Here is a 27,735-nt window from a genome sequence, read left to right on the forward strand (position 1 = left end):
ACAAGGATATTGAGAGGACTTTTGGTATTTTACAATTGGCATATACTACAACAACCGGAAAGGGCTTACATCAATACTATGCAACGACTAATGTATATGTGCATCATCTTACACAATAAATAATTGTTGAAAATAAAGGTTATAACATTTTCAAATATGAGTGACTTTATGAACTAGTTTCTAATATATGCAAACAACTTGGATCGAGAGGTGTGAATGAAAGGACCCGTTCATATACATTATAAACGATTCACAATAGTTGATTACATTGCGAGGTATTTGACCTCTATATGATACATTTTGCAAACATTGCATTCGTTTTTAAAAGACAAACTTTCTTTACATCGAAAATTGACAGGCATGCATACCATTTCATAATATTCACTATCCAACTATAAATTGATTTAATAATAATCTTTGATGAACTCAATGACTCGAATGCAACATTCTTCGAAATATGCTATGAAAGACTCCAAGTAATATCTTTAAAATGAGCAAATGCACAGCGGAAGATTTCTTTAACACCTGAGAATAAACATGCTTTAAAGTGTCAACCAAAAGGTTGGTGAGTTCATTAGTTTATCATAATCATTTATTTCTATCATTTTAATAGACCACAAGAATTTCATTTCCAGTTCTCATAAATATACGTCCCATGCATAGAGACAAAATTAATCATTCATATGGTGAACACCTGGTAACCGACATTAACTAGATACATATAAGAATATCCCCTATCATTCCGGGATCCTCCTTCGGACATGATATAAATTTCGAAGTACTAAAGCATCCGGTACTTTAGATGGGGTTTGTTAGGCCCAATAGATCTATCTTTAGGATTCGCGTCAACTAGGGTGTCTGTTCTCTAATTCTTAGATTACCAGACTTAATAAAAAGGGGCATATTCGGTTTCAATAATTCAACCATAGAATGCAGTTTCACGTACTTGTGTCTATTTCGTAAAACATTTATAAAGCAGCGCATGTATTCTCAGTCCCAAAAATATATATAGCAAAAGCATTTAAAAAGGGAGCAAATGAAACTCACGCATACTGTATTTCGTAGTAAAAATACATATAACGTCATTGAACAAGTGCAAGGTTGGCCTCGGATTCACGAACCTATATTGATTATATATATTTATATGTTGGTCAATATTTGTCTAACAATTTAGGTTATGTCATAGTGTACCACAATCCTAATGCTCGAGACTAATATGCAAAAGTTAACGAAAGCTAGTTTGACTCAAAATGGTTTCTAGAATTTATACATGATTATTATATAATTTAAATATCGTTGTTTTATATTTAAACATTTTTTAAAAGATTTATTAGAATAATTCATTTATTAATAAGTAAAATTTTATATTAACAGTTTATATAATAAAATATACTTTTATACATATTAAGTAATAAATTTATAAAGTTTAATTAATATCATAAAGATAATATAATAGGTATTATTAATATAATTTTATTACACGTAGTAAAATATGTTTGAATCACATATTTATTTGATAAAATAATATCTATAATAATAATAAGTAAAAGTTGTATTATTTTGTAAAAATAATTATTATTATCCTATTAATAAAATATTAATATTTAAATTTACTAAGAATGATGATATGATAAAATGATAATTTTAATTAGAATAACATTAATATTTACGATACTCTTTTTTTTTTAATAATAGTAATGATAATTTTATCTAATTTAATATCTTACGATATTTTAAATTTCATCATGATACTCATACCCATTATTTCCTAATCGATTCATTTAATAGCTTTTAAATCGTCTTTTATATCGCGTTCATGATAATAATAATAATATATATATTAATTAAGTGTTACTACTACTATTTCTTATTATAGTAATATTAATGATAATAAATATTATGATGATAATGCTAATAATAATAATAATATTAATTATACTTTTAACTATAATAACGACAGTAATAATAATAAGAATAATAATCTTTAATGATAATACTTTTTATTGTTAATGATAGTCTTAATAATAATAATAATAATAATAATAATAATAATAATAATAATAATAATAATAATAATAATAATAATAATAATAAGTAATAAGTAATAATAATAATAATTAGATAAAACTAGAACGACGATAATGACAACGTTAATAATAATCATTTTTATTAATAATACAAAAACTCAATTGACTATAGCTTCGAATCCATCCGTCAAAACCATTCGGTATCTAAAGGAAAAGTTCTTAATTTTTCACTAGCTTTCCAAGGACATGCATATCTTATACCTTATCTCAACCGTGGGTGTAATTAATTCGAGATTCGACATAACCTATCTAAGGGCAATATCAAATATACAAGCATGCATAATCCTATTTTCTCGAGCACTAGTCAGGGATACCCTATTAGTATGTAAAAATTAAATTATGAGTGCTTACGTATCAATATTGAGATTCAATATTGCAGGAAAGGTACGTAGACGCAACGTAGATAATAAATACTAGATTGACCTCATGAGCATACCCATGAACCATACCCATCACCTTCATAGCTATAACCCTTAATTTCCTTAGCCCTATCCTACTCGAAAAACTCATTTTTGGACATCACGTGGGCAGAACCTCGTCGTAGTATTTTATGTTTAATACATAATAATATCGCTCCTAATACTATTAATAATGATAATATACTTAATAATAATATTAATAATACTAATAATAATAATATAAATATAATTATGATGATTTACGGAGTACTTGAGATGGGAAAATGGATGGAATGTAAACTGAAACCAAGAATCACTCGTTTTATAATACTTCTCCCACCAACCTCAACCATAGAATGTTTCCAGCTCACAAATGCATTACAAAAGTTGCCGACATATTTTGATTTACATATTACATAGATACGTAGTTTTTATATATTATTTAATATATATTATATTTAATCTTTAGAATTAATTAAATATAATATTATATTTACGCTCATGGTAAAAATATAATTTTTACAAAAATGACACGGTCGTGGTCTCACGACTCATGTACCACTTTCGGTTTTTCTAGCGCACTTTCGTACGTTTAGAAAACTAGCCTTTTACGTTTTGTGACTCGTACCCTTATTAATAACTTGACTTAAATTAATGAAAAACTAACCCACTCGAAGTGTCACCTAATCTTTTGAGTATTTTGGTCATTTTCTTTTATAAATCAAAGTCTCGTTGTTTGTCAAAATATATTTTAATAATATTGGTTTAAATCAAAACGTTGTATGACTAATTTAAAAAAAAAAAATATATATATATATATATATATATATATATATATATATATATTTAAAATTTATAATCTTATACATAATACATATGTTTGAAATATTTATCTAATAACATACTATTTAACTTCTCAAAACTAATTATATTTCAAGGTATAATTTTAAGATCATTTACATGATCGAAAATCATATAACGTTTACGCTTTAAAACTTAATCTGATTTAATTCCTTTATGCACCAACGTTTATTTTGATTTCCTTAGACTTTCTAAATGATATATCTGAATGTTGATCGAATCAAATGACAAGTGATACTATCGTATAATATATATATATATATATATATATATATATATATATATATATATATATATATATATATATATATATATATATATATATATATATATATATATATATATATATATATATATATATATATATATATATATATATATTTTATAAACACGTTTTCAATACACGTTTATATATCAAACAATTAATATTCCACTTTCGTTATTTAACAAAGACATTTTAATAAACAAGTTATTATATTGAAAATCGTTTTTACACGTTTGAAAATAGGTCAATCAAGTAGTATGAAATTCGATTCTCCACTAACATTTGTCTGATACTAGATAAGTGATACTTTGTCCTTATTTGAAAATCACTTTTCCATTTATTCCGAATACCGTTAAAAAGTAAAGGTTTCCTAATTCAAAGTGGACTTCATAACAGAGACATGTAATCATAATTCAATGTATCTGATAATTCAATCATTTGATATTATCTTTTAATCTCATCGATAAATACAATAAACTTATGCCGACAAATACGTTCATGTAAAGTATTATTCATTCAGTACCTTGATAGCATTTTCAAGTTCATAAAATAGATCTCATAGCTTATATTCATATCAACTAATCTGTTCAATGTTTTATTAATATATCTCAATTTAAAAATCACACATATGTATATGTATATATATTTATTTACACATAATTATTCATGAATCGCCAGGCATGGTCAAAGGATATTTGATTATATGAATATAGATTTCAAAACTTTCGAGACTCAATGTTACAAATTTTGCTTATCATGTCGGGAACATATAAAGATTAAAGTTTAAATTTGATCGGAAATTTCCGGGTCATTACAGTGAACATATAGAAGAAGGCCACAAGAATTACCTGATAGGGATATACATGAAGGACTACGATCGAATTTGCTAATCGTGAAATGTATAGTCGTCAACGTAGTTTTTATTATAGTTGTATTTTTTTAGTTTAGTATTGTTTGTTTTTTATTAAGCTTTATTATTTTTATTAATGGAATTTTTATTTTATTAATGAAATTTCTATTTTATATTTATTATTTTATTTTTAATATTAAAATACATTAAATAATCTTAAAAGTATTAAAAATAATTAAATAATAAATTTGACATTGAATTTGACACTGAACCATTTACCCACTTTTGCCTCTAGTGTCTAATTTTAATGTTTTCCTAAACACTGAAATTAGACACTGAACTCAGTATCATGATTCTTTATACTCTTATGAAGCATTAAAAAATTAAATTTTATGTTTTAGTCAAAATTAATTAAGATTGATCAAAATCAAAGTTGTCAACTAAGACTCTAACGAGCGAGTTTTACAACCTTGTATGTTACGGATATATAATTTATTATGAAGATATATCCAATATTGTTTTTGATTTATTTAGCAAAGTTATGCATTGAGAATTTGTACATGATGGTAATTATGGTCGACGTATCAAAAACTAAGGTGGATATACCGAAAGTACAAAATGAGCGTGCAATCTGTGCAAACCACAAGGACCGTCCACGTAATTATAACATTTTTAATTATACATACTACTAAAATTGACCCAATGTAATGTAGTTCAAGAGAACAACCGACCCTTTTCACATTGGTTCACGAGGATGACCCTTATATTTTTCTAACTTTGTTCCGATTTACATTAGTATTATCCGCATCCTTAAAAAAACTTCAACAAACTCATTTTCTTCATCAATTAGATTTAACACATTTTCTTGACTTTAATCATTCTCATTTGAGCTTCCTACTTCATATATAAGACAATATTTTATTCCACCATGTTCATGGCGTGTCATTTTTATTTTATATTTTATTGTAGTACTCTTTGTTTTTGTTTATCAAATTTTTTTTTGCCGGAGGTCCTCACAGAAGCAATCTCTCTACCCTGGAGTGGAGAGGGGGATAACTTTTTCTTCCTGTGGGTAGATAATTATTTTCTTGACTCGTGGTTAGAGAAACAACTTCTCTTATATTTTAGGGTAGAAGAAGGAATGTCTACATCTAACCTCCCCCATATCTCGCATGTGCGGGATTGGGTATTGTTGTTGTTATTGTTGTATTCCTCATATAATAGTTTCATTGCCTTTTCATCTAAGCCGACATTAAAATCTACCTCTTGTTTCTTTAAATTATCAACTCGTTCAGCAAACTCGTCTTGTGATTCTCCTTCCATAGGTTCATATAAAGTTTAATACAAAGCCTTATAAACGATAATTTCATTCGAGGGTCTAGCACATAAACAACATACATATGTATCTTTAATATTGGTTTAAATCAAAACGTTGTATGACTAATTTAAATATATATATATATATATATATATATATATATATATATATATATATATATATATATATATATATATATATATATATATATATATATATATATATATAAAATTTATAATCTTATACATAATACATATGTTTGAAATATTTATCTAATAACATACTATTTAACTTCTCAAAACTAATTATATTTCAAGGTATAATTTTAAGATCATTTACATGATCGAAAATCATATAACGTTTACGCTTTAAAACTTAATCTGATTTAATTCCTTTATGCACCAACGTTTATTTTGATTTCCTTAGACTTTCTAAATGATATATCTGAATGTTGATCGAATCAAATGACAAGTGATACTATCGTATAATATATATATATATATATATATATATATATATATATATATATATATATATATATATATATATATATATATATATATATATATATAAATATATATATATTTCATAAACACGTTTTCAATACACGTTTATATATCAAACAATTAATATTCCACTTTCGTTATTTAACAAAGACATTTTAATAAACAAGTTATTATATTGAAAATCGTTTTTACACGTTTGAAAATAGGTCAATCAAGTAGTATGAAATTCGATTCTCCACTAACATTTGTCTGACACTAGATAAGTGATACTTTGTCCTTATTTGAAAATCACTTTTCCATTTATTCCGAATACCGTTAAAAAGTAAAGGTTTCCTAATTCAAAGTGGACTTCATAACAGAGACATGTAATCATAATTCAATGTATCTGATAATTCAATCATTTGATATTATCTTTTAATCTCATCGATAAATACAATAAACTTATACCGACAAATACGTTCATGTAAAGTATTATTCATTCAGTACCTTGATAGCATTTCCAAGTTCATAAAATAGATCTCATAGCTTATATTCATATCAACTAATCTGTTCAATGTTTTATTAATATATCTCAATTTAAAAATCACACATATGTATATGTATATATATTTATTTACACATAATTATTCATGAATCGTCAGGCATGGTCAAAGGATATTTGATTATATGAATATAGATTTCAAAACTTTCGAGACTCAATGTTACAAATTTTGCTTATCATGTCGGGAACATATAAAGATTAAAGTTTAAATTTGATCGGAAATTTCCGGGTCATTACAGTACCTACCCGATAAAAGAAATTTCGTCCCGAAATTTGATCGAGGTCGTCATGGCTAACTATAAGAATGTTTTGAATATGAGTTGATAATTAGGGTTTTATCATCATGGGGTAATATAGATAAAACAATTTGATTACGCGAAGAGTATAAATAAAGCAATCGTAGAAAAGGGAAATAAGTGAATGTATATTCGTTTTAACCGATGACGTAGTTATGATTGATTTTCGAAATTCATGGGATTTAAAGAAGATTTTCGTAATAAGATTTGGTTCTTCGCCGATTAAGGAAATCAAGATCTTCTTTGAGTAAATGCAATAATCTGTTCCGATTGCTCTGTCGGATATTTTTCTATAAATCCACCCCCGTTGTTTCCTTGCAACTCACACCTTCTATTCTTTCTCCTCAGTTCATACTTTAAAACATTCATCAATATGCTCCATCCCATTCTGATCCTTGATATACTCTTAATTTTTACATCTGTCATCCTTCTCTTTCATCTACCACCGGAAGATTTTATTTACTTCTACTATTATCTTGGGGTTATAGTGTTATTAATTTTCCCGTGCCTTTATGTGGCAATACGTACTGATATGCACGGTTTGTAGTTTCTGGGTAGTTGCTGGGTTTTAAATCTTCCCTTATATTTCGATGCCCCTGCTTCTGTCTTCTATAATCATTGTCATCCACAATTAATGCTATCTCCTATTTGCTGCGATTTATACTCCAATTTTCTATTTCAGAGTTTTGTCCTTTCGTTTCTTCTTCTTACGATTAAACATCTCTTGTAATGGTCCGGAATTCGTAGATATGAATTTTGGAATAACATTGTTAATGTTCTAAGAAAGAAATTGTAATGGTAAAATCTTGATTTGTTAAATTACCAGAATACCCTGGAAAGGACCGAATCATCAAGAAAAATATTTTCTTGATATATTTAGAGATTAGATAGAATGTAAGAGTCGTGTAAATGACACATGATGACGGTATGTTCTGTGAATCATCACGTTCCATTAGAAAATCAGCATGAATTACCGTAATATAATGACGTTGATCAGGTGTCATTATATTATGCTAACTCATGCTTAAGTTCCCAACACTACTTCAAAACATTCATTTTTGAATTTTTCAGAATTTAGAAACTAACACAGTTTCTTTTATATTGCAGATATTACAGAGAGATAAATGATTTTAGATAAGAGTAGTTGTGAAAATATCTCCAGAAATATGGAGAATATGTATAATGAGAGATATGATGATATGATGATGATGAAGAATATTTGTCTGTGAAGGTTTAGAATAAGAAGTAAGGTGTTCGCTAACGATTTCAGCAGGCACTGAATCATTTGAATCCTTTAAAAGCAGGTTCAGTCCTTGTGATTTGTCCACAGTCTCCTTCATACTTTGCTCAATCCGTTTTTCAGTTCCAAACCTTCTCTTGTTTTGAGTTTTGCCAACACACTATTCTTTTATCATCAAACTTTTGGCCGTTTAGACCATCTACCATTTTTATGTTTCCTCTGCATTTAATGCTACGATATCTGAATCATTGGTTATCAATCCGAGGTGGGTTCAGAAGAATTGTGTTTTAGATGATTAAACGCTGATGGTAATATGGTGGAATATGAAGAGTTCCCCAGTAACAATGGCAAACGGGCAACGTATTTATCGAGGTTATAATAAGACTAGTCCGACTGAGAAGTCAAAGTTGACTTGCTGGAGCTGTGACAAAATTGGCTACTTTGAAAGGAATCGTAAAGTTGTTTTTGCTAATAAATGATAAAGGATCAAACATGGTTACATGTTAAACTATAATCTTGGTTTCAAGAGTTTTTCAGGTACAAAACTTCGGGTAACGTGTGGTTGGATCATCATCTCGATTGTTCATTATTTGAAGTGTCTTTCGAAATTTCGAAGGGTTTTAAATGCAGGTTGTCATAGTCAATATCCAAATGATGAAATCATCCTGAATCCCGAATGATTTTCATATTCCTCTAAGTGTTACGATTAAAAGTGATGTTCTATCACAGTTTTAAAGTATAGCTTTGAAAAATGTAAGGATCTAAGAGTGATGATTTCGGTTGTATCTCGAGTTGAATTCTGAAATTCCCAAAATCAGAATATGTAATTAGATTCGAATGAGTATGGTTATTTTGATTTCTATAGAAGAATGTATATTGGTATAGTTGATGATTGTTGAATCCGAATTGAAGAACGTAACATATTAATTGTGATTTTATATATCTCTCGGATATTACCTACCCGTAAAAAAAAAATTCACAAATAATATTTTGAACAAGAATTTTCATTACAATCATTATGAAAATATATGTGGGTACATTTTCTTCAGATGTAATACAGATTAAATGAGTTAATATCATACTAAGCTCATTTGATTTTTGGCTTGAATTAGAAATGAATTTTCTCTAAAACATTAGAGATTACATAATCTTTGCGGAGTATTTCACTAATGTAATCAATACTTCCATATTTATAGGTATTTCCTTAGTGAATCATATTGATGCTCATAGAACTCTTGCTAACTTCGCAAGATACGAATGTTGTTTTCCAGTAAGTTTCAAGTATGTTGAAGATGAGAGTGTAAAATCAAACATGTTATTGAATGATACACTTGGTCTATTATGACACCGAATTCATTTAATTGAATCAGAGATTGTAGTTAACGATGGTTAAGTTGTTAACAAATGATGTACATCATAGCATATTAGTAATATGAATTTAAACGAGTAGTATCTACTCTTTTTCAATTCATACTTAATAGCTTAGTACGAAAAGATTTATTATAATCTCAGAATTCATATATATAAAATATATATATATAATTTCTTCAGAAAGAATGAGTTAATACTTCATAACTTGCTGATACAATATACTCGTTGTTGATTAGTAGTGATTTCCACAGTGATTCTTGAACTGACTAAGTTTATGATGTCATAGGTGCTGCTGATTCTGACGATGCTGATGTTACTGACTATACTGGTGCTGCTAACGGTACTGTTGATGCTGCTGGTAAATCAAGTCTAGCTCGTAAATTGTGTACCCTTCTTGTCAGGGTTTCGATTCTTCTCTCTATCATCTCTGTCTACTTATTTGATTTAAGGTTAGGGCTGAAATACGTAATCTTTAAGACTTTAGAGATCACATAATCACCGCAGAATATTTCTCCGATGAAGTTATGAATCAATACTTCATCGTTTGTTGTTTTTGGTATTCCTTGGTGTCTACGGTGCGTATGATGTTGATATCCGAGGTACATATTGTGATGTTGAGGCGTGTGATGCAGGTGTGATTGTTGATGGTGGTAATGGCACTGTTGGGTTGATGATGGTGGTACCGTTGATGCTGGTGATGCTGCTGGTGCTTATGATATTGAGGTTTGCGATGTTGGTGTTACTGGCGGTATTGGTTATGCTGCTGGTGCTGCTGATGGTGTTTGTAATCTTTGCACCATAATTTCCAAAGCCGTAACACGAGCGCGAAGTTCGTTAACTTCTGCTAGTACACCAGGGTGATTGGCGGTTGGAGTGAGCAGATAAATAAGATTCGTAATATAGGATAGTATATAATCGTGACGAGATACTCTAGAAATGAGAGAGAAAATGGTGTTTCGAATAGGTTCTCCGGTAAGGGCTTCAGGTTCATTGCCAAGAGGTGATTGTGGTGAGTGGAAGGGATCGCCTTCTTCTTGTCTCCAGTGATTTAGTATATTACGAACCCATCAGATGAATTGGGGATGGCTGATAGATTGATTCATTCTGGTGACACCGCTTTCGAAGCTTAGGTGAATATCCATGTCGGAATAGTTGTCGGAATAACTATCGGAATAGCTATCGGGATCTGAGGGACTCGAACTGGTTGAGGGATTCATCTCGTACGATCAGATGAAGGATTTTCGATAAGAAATAGATTATAGGATGTAGATTAGTACCCTGCAATACATAATTTACATATGCATATATAATACTAAAATCCCATAAGTTACAAAGGAATCTACGGAAGCTGTCAGGCAAAGGTAACAATAACAGATACGCTAAGATATGAATTTATCTATACACTGTCTATGCAATAGAGGCAGTAAGACGTATCTAGACTTTAATAAATACTAGACGCAACGATATGAATTTATCTACACACTGTCTATACGCTAAGATATGAATTTGTCTATACACTGTCTATGCAATATTGCAGGAAAGGTACGTAGACGCAACGTAGATAATAAATACTAGATTGACCTCATGAGCATACCCATGAACCATACCCATCACCTCCATAGCTATAACCCTTAATTTCCTTAGCCCTATCCTACTCGAAAAACTCATTTTTGGACATCACGTGGGCAGAACCTCTTCGTAGTATTTTATGTTTAATACATAATAATATCGCTCCTAATACTATTAATAATGATAATATACTTAATAATAATATTAATAATAATAATAATAATAATAATATAAATATAATTATGATGATTTACGGAGTACTTGAGATGGGAAAATGGATGGAATGTAAACTGAAACCAAGAATCACTCGTTTTATAATACTTCTCCCACCAACCCCAACCATAGAATGTTTCCAGCTCACAAACGCATTACAAAAGTTGCCGACATATTTTGATTTACATATTACATAGATACGTAGTTTATATATATTATTTAATATATATTATATTTAATCTTTAGAATTAATTAAATATAATATTATATTTACGCTCATGGTAAAAATATAATTTTTACAAAAATGATACGGTCGTGGTCTCACGACTCATGTACCACTTTCGGTTTTTCTAGCGCACTTTCGTACGTTTAGAAAACTAGCCTTTTACGTTTTGTGACTCGTACCCTTATTAATAACTTGACTTAAATTAATGAAAAACTAACCCACTCGAAGTGTCACCTAATCTTTTGAGTATTTTGGTCATTTCCTTTTATAAATCAAAGTCTCGTTGTTTGTCAAAATATAATTTAATAATATTGGTTTAAATCAAAACGTTGTATGACTAATTTAAAAATATATATATATATATATATATATATATATATATATATATATATATATATATATATATATATATATATATATATATATATATATATATATATATATATATATATATATATATATATTTAAAATTTATAATCTTATACATAATACATATGTTTGAAATATTTATCTAATAACATACTATTTAACTTCTCAAAACTAATTATATTTCAAGGTATAATTTTAAGATCATTTACATGATCGAAAATCATATAACGTTTACGCTTTAAAACTTAATCTGATTTAATTCCTTTATGCACCAACGTTTATTTTGATTTCCTTAAACTTTCTAAATGATATATCTGAATGTTGATCGAATCAAATGACAAGTGATACTATCGTATAATATATATATATATATATATATATATATATATATATATATATATATATATATATATATATATATATATATATTTTATAAACACGTTTTCAATACACGTTTATATATCAAACAATTAATATTCCACTTTCGTTATTTAACAAAGACATTTTAATAAACAAGTTATTATATTGAAAATCGTTTTTACACGTTTGAAAATAGGTCAATCAAGTAGTATGAAATTCGATTCTCCACTAACATTTGTCTGATACTAGATAAGTGATACTTTGTCCTTATTTGAAAATCACTTTTCCATTTATTCCGAATACCGTTAAAAAGTAAAGGTTTCCTAATTCAAAGTGGACTTCATAACAGAGACATGTAATCATAATTCAATGTATCTGATAATTCAATCATTTGATATTATCTTTTAATCTCATCGATAAATACAATAAACTTATGCCGACAAATACGTTCATGTAAAGTATTATTCATTCAGTACCTTGATAGCATTTTCAAGTTCATAAAATAGATCTCATAGCTTATATTCATATCAACTAATCTGTTCAATGTTTTATTAATATATCTCAATTTAAAAATCACACATATGTATATGTATATATATTTATTTACACATAATTATTCATGAATCGCCAGGCATGGTCAAAGGATATTTGATTATATGAATATAGATTTCAAAACTTTCGAGACTCAATGTTACAAATTTTGCTTATCATGTCGGGAACATATAAAGATTAAAGTTTAAATTTGATCGGAAATTTCCGGGTCATTACAGTGAACATATAGAAGAAGGCCACAAGAATTACCTGATAGGGATATACATGAAGGACTACGATCGGATTTGCTAATCGTGAAATGTATAGTCGTCAACGTAGTTTTTATTATAGTTGTATTTTTTTAGTTTAGTATTGTTTGTTTTTTATTAAGCTTTATTATTTTTATTAATGGAATTTTTATTTTATTAATGAAATTTCTATTTTATATTTATTATTTTATTTTTAATATTAAAATACATTAAATAATCTTAAAAGTATTAAAAATAATTAAATAATAAATTTGACATTGAATTTGACACTGAACCATTTACCCACTTTTGCCTCTAGTGTCTAATTTTAATGTTTTCCTAAACACTGAAATTAGACACTGAACTCAGTATCATGATTCTTTATACTCTTATGAAGCATTAAAAAATTAAATTTTATGTTTTAGTCAAAATTAATTAAGATTGATCAAAATCAAAGTTGTCAACTAAGACTCTAACGAGCGAGTTTTACAACCTTGTATGTTACGGATATATAATTTATTATGAAGATATATCCAATATTGTTTTTGATTTATTTAGCAAAGTTATGCATTGAGAATTTGTACATGATGGTAATTATGGTCGACGTATCAAAAACTAAGGTGGATATACTGAAAGTACAAAATGAGCGTGCAATCTGTGCAAACCACAAGGACCGCCCACGTAATTATAACATTTTTAATTATACATACTACTAAAATTGACCCAATGTAATGTAGTTCAAGAGAACAACCGACCCTTTTCACATTGGTTCACGAGGATGACCCTTATATTTTTCTAACTTTGTTCCGATTTACATTAGTATTATCCGCATCCTTAAAAAAACTTCAACAAACTCATTTTCTTCATCAATTAGATTTAACACATTTTCTTGACTTTAATCATTCTCATTTGAGCTTCCTACTTCATATATAAGACAATATTTTATTCCACCATGTTCATGGCGTGTCATTTTTATTTTATATTTTATTGTAGTACTTTTTGTTTTTGTTTATCAAATTTTTTTTTGCCGGAGGTCCTCACAGAAGCAATCTCTCTACCCTGGAGTGGAGAGGGGGATAACTTTTTCTTCCTGTGGGTAGATAATTATTTTCTTGACTCGTGGTTAAAGAAACAACTTCTCTTATATTTTAGGGTAGAAGAAGGAATGTCTACATCTAACCTCCCCCATATCTCGCATGTGCGGGATTGGGTATTGTTGTTGTTATTGTTGTATTCCTCATATAATAGTTTCATTGCCTTTTCATCTAAGCCGACATTAAAATCTACCTCTTGTTTCTTTAAATTATCAACTCGTTCAGCAAACTCGTCTTGTGATTCTCCTTCCATAGGTTCATATAAAGTTTAATACAAAGCCTTATAAACGATAATTTCATTCGAGGGTCTAGCACATAAACAACATACATATGTATCTTTAATTTTTTGATGCCATTTTAATAATTATCAAACTTACTTCCCATGTCACTTGACATCACTTTATATTCCATATCAGAATCATTTGTTAATTTATTCAGTTGATAATCAAGATCAACCATTTCATTGATATAAAAATTTGCAATAACATAAGATGTCCCATATAGTTTTTCAGTTTTGGTTTTAAAAATTCGCAAAAAGTGTGTGAGCTTCTCAATGCATAACCAATCAACAAGTATTAGATTATCATCACCTAAACAGATTTAGAGGATTAAAAAACATTGTAATTTTGTTAATAATAATTAGAGGGCTTAGATAAAACAATAGATAATTAAATTGTGTTAGAAAATTTACCTAAATCGTGAACACAATTACGATTATTACTCTCATACAAGTTGAAAGCATCCTTTAATTTTTCAGTGATTTCCAATATGTCATATGTAGAGTTCCATATGGTTGGACTATTAACGTGTACATAGCTATCGACTTCAAGTTCAACTCATCCACACAAGATTTAAAAACGTTACATCCATCTGTATATTGCAAAATATGTTTAACAGCTCCACGAACAAGCTTAAGTGGTCCATTATACATTTTCAATCCATCTTTAACAATCAAGTTAAAGTATGTGCGCCGAGAATCGCATTTGATACCGTTGTACGTGAGGGGATCTTGGAATTGGGGGAAGCAGCTTCCATGATTTCTTTAAAGCCTTCATTTTAGACAATTGTCATTTCAATCAACAGTTCTCTAATTCTATCCACCGTCAAACTTCCATACTTTTGCACTCCCACCACCATCTTTCTCTTGCTTGGAAAACATGTTACTTTGATTCTTATGTTTATCTGGACATTTTCTCATGTGTTTTAGCATTTCAGAAGTTCCATTAGTAGTTTTATTTGTCTTATATGCACTTTCTATATTCTACCCCAACTATAATAAGTGGGTTAAAATGTTCCGACACTTCCAACCTCAATGATCCTTTTCCCTTTTCCACTCTACTTGTACAAGTATTTCGTTTCTTATTTTGGTTTGAACATTACTATTCCTTCTTTCTCCACCACTAGATTCTACCTTTAGAGCTTTGTAGCGAGTAATAGGGTTCAGTATCACCTAATCTCAACGTCATCCAAAGCCATATTTATACGCATAAATGATGTTTATATATTTAATTGTATGGAAAAAAAAATGTTACTTCCTCCGTCCCATCACAAGTGTTCACATTTCCATTTTGGGATGTCCCATTTCAAATGTCCACTTTGTGTTTCAACCAATTAGAAGGGGTTATTCTGGAGAGAGGAGATTTCTGATTGGTGGAGAATGAAGTTAGTGGGATTTTCTAAAACTGTGTACAAAAAGTAAGTGGACACGTGTAACAGAACGGAGGGAGTAATCGGATCGCGAATCAAATGGTGGAGAAAGAGGGAATAGTAAATGTTCAACCAAATAACAAGAAACGAAAGATTGGGTAGAATATGCAAAGTGCAACCATTGTCCGAATAAAAAATATAAGGCATATAAAACTACTAATGGAACTTCTAAAATGCTAAAACACATGAGAAAACATCCAAACCATCCAAATAAACACAAGAATCAGACAAACATGTTTGTCAAGCAAGAGAAAGATGGCAGTATGAGTGCAAAAGTGTGGAAGTTTGATAGTGATAGAATTAGGAAAGCGTTGATTAAAATGATAATTGTAGATGAACTTCCATTTTCATTTGTTGAAAAGGAGCGCTAAAAAATTCATGGAAGCTGATTGCCCCAATTTCAAGGTCCCCGTGTGGCGGAACGTTTTGTATCTCCTCAAGTACAACGATATCCAAGGATGTGTCGGAACTTTTTGTGAAAGAAAAATCAAAAATGACTGTCATGATTAGGAAAGGTAAACAACGTATTAGCCTAACCACAGACACCTGGACATCTATACAGAGCGTGAATTACATGGTTGCAACAACTCACTATATTGATGAATTTTGTGATTGTCTGCAAGATTGGGGTATCGACCATTTGATGTCAATAACTGCAGAATATGCATCCTCTAACGATACAATTTTTGGTGTTTTTTTTTAAAAAAAAAAAGATGTCTATAAAAATGATGGCGAGGGAGGAATTCCTTCAAGTGCGATGCTCATCACACATACTTGACTTGATTTTAAAAGATGGACTAAAACTGTATAATGGATCACTTGATCATGTTCGTGGAGCAATTAAATATATTAGGCAATCTACAGCTAGATGTGACATTTTTAAATCTTGTGTGGATGAGTTGAACTTGAAGTCGAAAGCTATGTTACACCCTGATTGCCCAACTAGATGAAACTCTACATATGACATGTTGGAAATCTCTGAAAAGTGGAAGGATGGTTTCGATTTGTATGAGAGTAAAGATCGTAATTATATTCACGATTTAAGTAAATTATATAACACTTATTTATTGTTTTATTGTTTTATATAAGCTTTCTAATTATTAGTAACAATTAACAATGTTTCCCAATCCTCTAAACATGTTTAGGTGATGATAGTCAACACTCGTTGATTGATTTTGAATTGAGAAGTTCACACGTTTTTTGCGGATTTTCGAAACCTATCTGGGACATCTTATGTTGAGTAAGATTTTTTTTCAATGTAGCGGTTGATCTCGATTAATGGTTGAATGAATTAACTAATGATCATAGAGTGATGTCAATAGACATGAGAAGTAAGTTTGATAAGTATTGAAATGGCATCAAAAGGTTGAACACATTGGTTTATTTTGTTATTGTGCTAGACCCTCGAGTGAAATTGTCGATTATAAGGTTTGATTTAAACGCATATTTGATACGGAATCATATGAACCTATGGAAGGAGAATCACAAGAAGAGTTTGTTGAACGAGCTGAATATTTAAAGCAACAAGATGTAGAGTTTCATGTCAACTTAGTTGAAAAGGCAATGAAACTATTATATTATATGTGAAATTATCGTCTTATGTATGAAGTGGGAAGCTCAAATGAAAATTATAAAAGTCGAGAAATGTGGTAAATCTAATTGATGAAGAAATGATTTTGTTGAAAGTTTCTTGAAGAATGGGGATGATAGCAAATGTTGAATCGGAGAACAGAGTTGGACATATATAAGGGTGATCCTCGTGAACCAATGGAAAAAGAGTTTGATATCTTATCGTGGTGGAAAGATCATAGTCTAAAATTTCCAATTCTATCGGCTAAAGGTAATATACTTGAAATAATATATTTAAACATGATAATTTTATATTTTGATATAAATTTTGTTGTTGTTGTTGTTGCTGTCGTCAATTTTTAGATATTTTGGCGATTCCTATTACATATGTTGCTTCGGAGTTGGCATTTAGCACAGATGATCGGGTGTTGGATGAATTTAGAAGTTCCTTGTCTCCGAGCAAAATGGAAGCTCTGATATGTACTCAAGAAATGTGACTGACATGGATGAGAGACTTTGGAGGACACTGATATGGAGGACGTTAAAGCTAGTGACAAAAGGACTATGAAAGATTTGAAGAGTTACTAATGATAGATTTTCTCCATTCAAATTTTTTATTAAAAGTAGCATCTTTGTTATTTTACTTCAATTAGACTTTTGTCTTTGATAATAATTTTATTTGCCATTTTTTATTAAATATGTTCATGCATTTCTATCATTAAAATATATTTATTTGATTTATATTTATAATTTTATTTATTTCATTGCAGTGTTTGCAATCTAGGTTCACGCGATGACCATATTCGCAGTAAGGTTTCCTCCTAAGGTATGGTAGGACCGTGTAATGGTTTGTCCAGTCCAAGGAAATGATCAGGTGGGTAGGTTCTGGCATCACGTTCGGATCTCGTCGGTGACTCCTAACCGCCGTTCAAAAAACATGTAATGTTGCCAAAAGCTAATTCACATTTGTATCTTGCTAAATGCCTTTTTTCGAAAAGGAAGTATAATATATTCATATGTAAAACGAGTTATGTAGAATATAGCTGGGTCACGCACATACAGTGGTGGAACCAGGAGTTTTTTTCACCGGGCGCCAAAAAAAATTAAAACCACAGCAAAAATTTTGGGCAAAACACGGAAGTTTTGTGGCAAAAATTGGAGGTTTTTAGACGAAATATGGAGGTTTTTTGACAACATTTGAAGGTTTGTGGTCAAAATTTGAAGTTTTAGGGTAAAATTTGGAGAAATTTGAGCAAAATTCGAATGTTTTGGGCAAAATATGTAGATTTTAGAGCAAAAAAAAAAAATTCCGCCGGGGGTAAAGTCGAAAAATTCAAAATTTTAACAATGAAAAATGCAAATCCACTGGGCGCGGGTGCCCCCTTGCCCCCAAATAAAAACGCCCCTGCACACATACATAGTGCCAAAACATCACAATAATCTATATGTTGTGGTCAAATTCTACATTTTGAAATCGAAACTTTATATTTTGCAACAACTGTAATTAACCATCGAACAATAAATTGGGACGGTTCATTCCACGGACCCGAACCGATACTTATGGAACTTGACCGAACCGATATTATATGGTCTAGTCCTCGGTACGACTTTCTCCTATAATTTGAGACTCGGTACGAAACTGAACCGAGTTAGTTTGGTTCAGTCCTGTACCATGCATAACCCTAGCCATACCCCACCAAAATAGTTTAAGGTTGCTCAACTTTATGAGCAAGTGAAGAAGTATTTGTAACCCCAAAACCATGTATAAGACCCCATGATGAAGCGATCCTTTTTTATATATTTTTGTTTTTTGAAAATAAAAAAATAAAAACAAAAAACAAAAAACAATTCCATGATGGATATAGGAAAAGCAAAAGAAAGTATTAGGCATAACTCCATCAAATTCAAAGCTAACGTTGATGTCGCCTATTATATGATCCTAGAGAGAGATAAAGAGTTTTAAAAGGGTAGATAAGAAGAAAACGTTACCATCAAAGGAGCTTTAAACAAGTGTGCAGCAAGATCCGAGTTGCACTCCATGTAACCGATCTCACCAAACGGATGTAGTCATCTTCTTCCGATCAAGTACTTGGAACCGACAATTTTAGAACTATGCACCTTCGTACCATCAGACCGAGCCCTTTTTCTAGGTCGTTTCAAAGAACTCTTTAACTTCTCTTCTTCATCATCCGTATCTATAGCCCTACACCCTGATCTTGTTTGTATACTCATTCGTCTAGGAACATATACGTTGAAGTAATAGCTGATTATCTCCTTCTTTGACTTTGTAGGGAAACATTTTAGAGCCGTTGTAATGAAATCTTTGCCTTCCGAAAATGGATTTTTTATCATAATGTTTGTCAGCCTATGCTGTTCTTGCTGCTTCCATAACTTGGCAACCGCTTCTCCCATTTGGTCAAACTTCCAAATCTGGAAAGCGGGTCCCAAGTATAACTGCAGGTGTGCTGATTTATTAACGATGTGCCGCTTGACACATAAGATAGATCCAGGAGCGGCGCAATCGCAAGTATCAGATCTCCCTTTTCCTATGACACCCGTTTCACTTTCTTGGGTCGGGTCTTTCATCGACCATATCACAGTACCCAACCATTTTGAAGAATCTGTTTCAGTAAATGCAACTTTGGGATAACTTTTTTGAGGAGGGCCCCGCCACTCCGGTACATCAGCTTGGAAACGTGGTCCGATCGGGATTGCTAATTTTAAATTATCATCATTGATGTAGTTAAACCGGTCCATTGAAGCTGACTTTATGGTGAATAAGTTGAAATTTTTTGTAACACCTTACGATAGTGTCACAAACTGAAGCAAGGTGGTGTGAATGATTCTTCGTCGGTATTCTGAAATATATTGAATTTATTGAGTGATCTGGTGACAAATTGAAGGATAGTGAAGACAAGAGAAAAAGAAGTGATGTTTTTGTCAAGGAGGAGAAACTATTAGCCAATGTGACAATGTTTATAGGGCAAATGGCCCGAATGATCTAGGGCCCGAACGATAACGTGTTTGAAAATGTGTAAAATTGAGCCTACCTTGCTCATATCGAGCCGGACAAGAGACACTCTTGAAAGTTAATAACGTACAATCTGGGTTGTTTCCCTCTCGACTTTAGAGGCGGTACGAGTGGCAGCCACATCATCGCCATGTAGAAGCCACACATTGACGCCACGTCATTATCCTTTTTTGGCATTTATAAAAGTTACATTATCTTTCTTAATTATTTTTCCAACCATTCCTTGGCCATTCCTAGACACCCCAAGATTCGAACTTTGAGACTACAAGATTCGAACATAAGACCTCTTGCAAGTATGTCAGAGCCCCAACCAATAGGCTACCTTGGGAGGTTCGGCAATTATAACATACAATCACTTAAAACGAACATGTAAGTCATACTAAATCCGATAAGGGCATTTCAATTAAAATTTTAGATGTATAAATGTTTAATGGTCAAAGAGCTCAAAAAGGTAACATAAAGGTAATAAAATTTTTATAATTGTCAAAGAATGATGATAACGTGATATAAGTAGCGATGACATGGCTGCCAACTGGACAATATTACCCGCATTTCACACATTTTCAAATTGTAATCCTTTTTGAGCATAATTTGAAAAACACATTACCTTTTTGGCATCCGAAAACTTCATATTACCTTTATTGGTAATTTAGGTAACTAACATTACCCTTTCGGACCATTTGCCCAAGTTTATATCCCGAACAAAGGGATAACGTACAAGTACAAATGAAGATATATGTTCATTAAATTGTAACCACATAGAAGTGAGAAACGATTAACAAATCAAGCAATAAATATATGGCATATTTTTAAACTACATAACGATTATGTACGTAATACGCTTACCAAATAAGTGCAACAACATGCTATCAACGCAACAAATGAGATGTTTCTAACAATTAGTGCAACTAATATTACTTTAGTAGCACTCCGGGAAAAAAAACGACGACCTACAATCATTGTAGTAAAAGCCGAATGATGTGTCGGTTTGGGGACTAGCTCGTCCCGACTCACCTAAAAATGGCTTAAAAGTCAGTCAACACTAAAAGTTGGGTCAAAGTCGGATTGAGTCAGCCAAGTAGAGTCGAGTATGAGTTGGTCAAAGTCAAAGGTAGGTAAAAAATTTTATAGCTTTAAAATTAAATTTTGTGTCATATGATTAGTGATAATATATATATATATATATATATATATATATATATATATATATATATATATATATATATATATATATATATATATATATATATATATCTTCAAATAATTTATTACTAAACGTCAACGTTGATCAACGCTCGCCTTGTCGCAGTCTCGTCACCAGCTCGTCCCTCCAAGGTCCTGACCGAATCGTTCCAGACTAGCGACTTATACAACCATGTCTACAATATATAGTATTGGTCCATTTGGTCGTCCCACCCAACTCAATTTAACCCTAATCAAATATATTATCAAACATAATCCTTGCCTTCATAATCTTATTTATTGAGTTGCTTCATTTTGATTATAGAAATATCATATTTACCTATTTTGGTTATAAATAAATAATGCAAGTTACTATTATAAAAAGTGATAAGGTCTTTCCCTGTTACGGACCATATTTGCAAATTTTACCAGATAACCAAATATAATGCAAGTCTAAGATATCCACATCAATATCATCAAAGACCTCCGACATAAGTCTCATAGAAGATAAAGGTGCATTAAAAGTAGTTATGACGTGTGTGTCTTTAGAGCTAAAAAAGATTAACCGATTCATACCGGCAAATTGACCGTAAAAATAAGTTAACCTACCTAACAAACGAAAACCCAAACACCTCTTAGATTTAGATTTCTGTATCATTAGTTCTTAAAGACGCCAATAATGTAAAGCTTAAATGTTTGTGGATGGGTCAAATACTAAACACATAATAAACTATATAAGTTGTGTTTGATGTGCTGCAGCTAGATACAGCGAGCTGATTATTGCGTCTTCAATTAGCAATAATCAGCAACATTCAACCTTAGTTGCAACAATCATATTTCAAAAATGTAGAAAATAAACTTAGTTGCAACAAATCTGATTTGTTAGACCAAATGTAAAATTAACCAACCATCTCTAACCTTACTTTGACATATGAACCATATAATGACCCAAGAAACTATCTGAAAACACGTATCCAACAAACGCTAGATAAATAAATGCAGAACACTAACTATCTCTAACTGCACCATCTATCTATTGTTCCATTAAAGTTGCCTTCCTAAAAACCAAGGTTGTAAAAGACGCGAGTCGGGGACGCATCGGCCATGCTTAAAAAACGACGCGTCGGACGCAATGGGGACGCAACGGGGACGCAATGGGCGTTGACTAACGTTGACTTTATAAAATATTTTTATTAAATATATATTTATATATAATATTATATAGATCGAATCTTAAAATATACTATATTTACAATAAATATGAACAATTAGCAATTATTAACAATATTACAAAAATAAAAATAAAAAATTGACCGACTTTGATGACTTTGACCGACTTTTTCCGACTTTTTCCGAATTTGACCGACTTTTTCCGACTTTGACTGACTTTTTACCTTTGACCGACTTTTTAGAAACGACGCATCAGTCATGCCTAAAAAACGACGCGTCGGTCAAGTCGGCCGACTTTTGCAACACTGCTAAAAACAGAGTTGAATCCCCATCAAAAGAAGCAAAACTAAAAGCATTGTCTCAAAATCTCCTATCTAATTCGGAGAATTTTAGTACAAAAAGCTAAAAAACAATTCAATACTTTATAACCTATAAAACCTGAAAACCTGTAAGAAATTCTTATACTAGGAATGCTTGCAATTTGACAAAATAAACTTATACTAGAAATATAATCTCATGATTCATAACTGTAGACCAGTTGTCAAGATTCTTTCTTTCTTTTATATTCATAAAACAAAGCAATAGCTTTTTTTTGTTTTTGTTTTCCCTTCAAATAAGGAGAACTTTATAGCATGAGAGACTTTTATCAAAGATGAAAGAACCACCAATAACACGTACAACCAATATGACGGGCGAGCCTTGAAAACATAAAAACGAGCTAACCTACCAAACTATCTAAACCTGAGCCTCGTCAATAACAAAGACCTACTAAAGCAATAGTTAATCACATCAAAGCCTATATATTTGAATATATACCTATAATCAGTTAAATAAACTATAAAACATTTCAAAAAAATGTAACATATATATCAAAAAAACCTGCCCCTCCGTCCCAAAATAACTGTCTAATTTGACTCTTTGTTTTCTTTGTTTTTCAAGTTTGGCTTTAATTTTTTTTTCGTGCTATATAATAATGAAAACACGTTTAAAATTCAATTCGTTCATATAATTTTATAAAATACTTATAACATAAAAAAGATAACAATAAAAGAGTTTTTTCTTTTAGCAATATATATATATATATATATATATATATATATATATATATATATATATATATATATATATATATATATATATATATATATATATATATCTTTTGGGAAAGAAAGATATTTAAATAGTACAATTGAAAGTGTTATAATAACTTGATTAGAATAAATATACAATCAATTTACTCTTTTATGAAATTTACCCTTATTTATCATCAAAATATTCAATCACAAAATTTTCAATGGCATATTAACTTTTCAATAATTAGCCCTAAAAATACATTCAAAATATAAAAAAATGAGAATATAATCTTACTTGAGATAAAAGGTTTAAATAACTAAATCCCAAAAGAACTCCGTCCAGCCAATAATTGGTATCTTTGATCTCTGGTTATAATTCTGTATCCGTGGATCTATTATATACGTAGTAACATATAGAAAGAATAATTTGGCAATATGATGATGAAGATCTGAATGACGGCTGCTTGCTTAGTTGTGGAGGCGTCCCATATATATATATATATATATATATATATATATATATATATATATGGGCAGGTTCAAATGAGAACCACAAAAAGAGCGAGAACTGCGACAACCTTTTATTTAAATAGTTTTTATGCATTTAAATGCAGTAAATTACATGCAAATGTTAATTAATACTCATATTATTAACAAACAAATGTTCATTACTAAAAATTACATGTTAAAATGTTAATTATATGAAATTGTTCACATGTTCGGAAACAAATATGCACATGTGAACGAGAAACTATATATTTGATTATATAGGTAAAATATAAGTTTTTTAAAACTATTTTATGTTCATATTTACTCTCTATCAACATTTATGGATGATTCAATCTAGTTACATGTGCAAATCTTTATAAATCAAAAGTTCTCGCAGTTCTCGCCTTTTTTATGGTTCTCGTTTGAACTTTTGGCTATATATATATATATATATATATATATATATATATATATATATATATATATATATATATATATATATATATATATATATATATATATATGCAGGATCAATGGGGAAGTAACCAATTGGGGGGAAGCTGGGGGAAGCAAAAAATATTTTTCCCGCTTTTTTGGAATTTTTTTCTGGCATCAAGATCACACGAAAATATGAACATTTAGAAGAGACGCTTCGTGATGAATGTTATTATTTAGGCGGGAAAACGATCGACAAAAATAACATTCAAGATAATATTGTTCGTGAAGAATATGAACGCTTTTTTTTTCTTCATGTTTTGTGAAGTAAAATTTAGCCCGATTTAGAGTTTAGGGTTTAGGGTTTAGGGTTTGGTGTTTTGGGTTTATTCCATAAACTCAAAACACCAAACCCTAAACCCTAAACCCTAAACTCTAAACCGTTCGTGTTAAAAACTCAATCTAAATTCTAAATCTAAACCCTAAATCTAAACCCTAAACCCTAAATTTCTAATACAATTTATTATATTTATCATTAACAATATTATTAATATCATTTTTAGTATTATTTGGTAACATTAATATTATTATTACTAATTCTATTATTAATATTATTAGAATTTTAATTATAATTATTAATTATTAATATATTATTATACGTACAAAGTGGAATCAAAATTTGTTTAATGTAACTTTCACACTATTTTTTTTATTGACAAATTCGTACCAATCAATTTCACAAAGAACAAATTTGGTTAGCAATCAGGATCGTACTGTTGTCTTTCTGTGTCAATTAATCATTGATCAATTATCAACTATAATTATAATAATGTAAATATCTTATATCTATTCTCCTATATACATAAACAAACAATATAAGATAGATATAGATATACATTTACATATGCTCTGCACCCATAAACCTTCACCATCAACAATCTACACAACCTCCCAAACCCACCACTTCTTTACTCAACTACAAACCATCACCGGCCACCTTATAAAGACGATCACCATAATCCATCGTGATTCCATCCCTCAAACCCTTATCAACTACCATCACCACGTTTACTTTTTCAATTAATAACGAATGCCGAGTTTAAGATCACCATATCACCACCTTTATCAAATAACAATCCAAATTTCCTTTCCTTGATTGTTGCTCGTTGGACACCAACACAAAACAGAGGCTACATCACCAAACCCACATCTTCTTTTTAGTTGTTTGATATCACCAACTCCACGATAACTACCACCACAACCATCCCTTGTAGCTACTGTAAACCGTCACCACCTTCACCTTCTTGTTCGGTTTAAACCTCCATCCCTCTCCAACGTCAACCAAACAACAAATTGCTACAACCTAATGTTTTTCTATTTCTTAATTCGAGTTTACTCACCACCGGCTACCACTACCATTCAGCCACTAAAACCGGCCACCATAATCACCACTATTGTTGCTACAACCATGTGTTCTTGCTAACCCTCGAAAACAGCCTCATCATTCAATCATTATTCGAATACTGCTACTGCTACAGCATCTTTCTCGTTTCTGTTTACTTCTATTTCAGTCACAACAAACCAGAATCCACACCATTTGCTATATGATTAAAAGTGATTATTTTTGTTACTTTATGAGAAGTTGCAGTCGACACCCACTAGCCCTTTTAATTATAAAGTCTACAATTATATTAATGGAAGATGAGGTAAGTATGATGACATGATGAGGGATGCGTACATTATATTTTTTTTATTCAACTCTGGTCGAACTCAGGAGGGGATTCAAAACAGGCCAGACTATTATTTGGGCTGAGTAATTCAGTTTTTTTTTGTTTGGGCCGTGATTAAGCTCTTGGGCTGTAAGCATGTTTATGGGCTGCTATCAATAAGCTGCTATTGGACCATCCGAAAACTACCTTGATTGCTTTTGTTGCTTTACATATTCGATGAAGCAAATGTTGTTGCTACTCGATTTTTTTTTAAGACACCTCTCCTGCTGCAGTCGTAAACTTCTGTTTCTAATTCTAATTTTGTACAAATGATAAAGATGTGGCGTGATGATGATGATGATGATATTTGATGTTATAAAAACGATGATGATGTTAATAACTAGTGATGGTACTTGGTGATATATATGATAATACGGTTAATATGTTGTGAAGATGAAGAAAATGGGACACAGAAAAATACGGTTTATTTATAATTGGTAGCTGATTATAGTAAGAAAAGAAAAGACAGATGGATGGTGGAGAGTGTTGAACGTAACCGAGAGGTCTCGAGTTCGAGCCTCGGCTATGTCATTTTTTTTTAGAAAAAGAAGATGAGGTAGAACAGATATATATATAGTGAATATATAGATTTAGGCTGGATTATAAAACAAAAAAACAATCGTAGAGCATTGGTTAGGCATGTGGTTGTTTACCGAGAGATCGTGGGTTCGAGCCCGGTCTGGGGCATTCATTTTTGGAAAGACTTTTAAAAGGTTCGTGAATCTGAGGCCAACCCTGCATTTGCTCAATATCGTAATATGTATTTTTACTAGAAAATACAGTATGGTGAGTTTCATTTGCCTTTTTACCCTTTATATTTTTGGGCTGAGAATACATGCGCAACTTTTATAACTGTTTTACGAAATAGACACAAGTAATCGAAACTACATTATATGGTTGAATGATCGAAGTCGAATATGCCCCTTTTTATTAAGTCTGGTAATCTAAGAATTAGGGAACAGACACC

At 30.5% G+C, this 27,735-nt stretch overlaps 1 protein-coding gene across 4 annotated transcripts in view; it reads right to left on the reverse strand.

Annotated features, from left to right (window-relative positions):
• The window catches only part of LOC139841182 (AT-rich interactive domain-containing protein 1-like), an 88,388-nt gene extending 63,844 nt beyond the window's left edge, over positions 1–24,544 (reverse strand). Inside the window, exons 1-3 of one of the 4 annotated variants that reach the window (XM_071831411.1) lie at positions 24,371–24,544; positions 20,670–20,815; positions 18,980–20,477 (exon numbers count right to left, since the gene is read on the reverse strand). In XM_071831411.1, the coding sequence (XP_071687512.1) occupies positions 19,687–20,376 (690 nt within the window). In that variant the 5' untranslated portion in view covers positions 20,377–20,477; positions 20,670–20,815; positions 24,371–24,544 and the 3' untranslated portion in view covers positions 18,980–19,686. Of the gene's footprint in view, positions 1–18,979; positions 20,816–24,370 lie in introns of those variants that run through there. The other 3 variants (XR_011757399.1, XM_071831409.1, XM_071831410.1) reach the window with 3 other exon arrangements.
• Between the last annotated feature and the right edge of the window lie 3,191 nt (positions 24,545–27,735).

This window comes from Rutidosis leptorrhynchoides, chromosome 4 (genome assembly GCF_046630445.1).
Source record: "Rutidosis leptorrhynchoides isolate AG116_Rl617_1_P2 chromosome 4, CSIRO_AGI_Rlap_v1, whole genome shotgun sequence".
NCBI classification, from domain to species: Eukaryota; Viridiplantae; Streptophyta; class Magnoliopsida; order Asterales; family Asteraceae; genus Rutidosis; species Rutidosis leptorrhynchoides.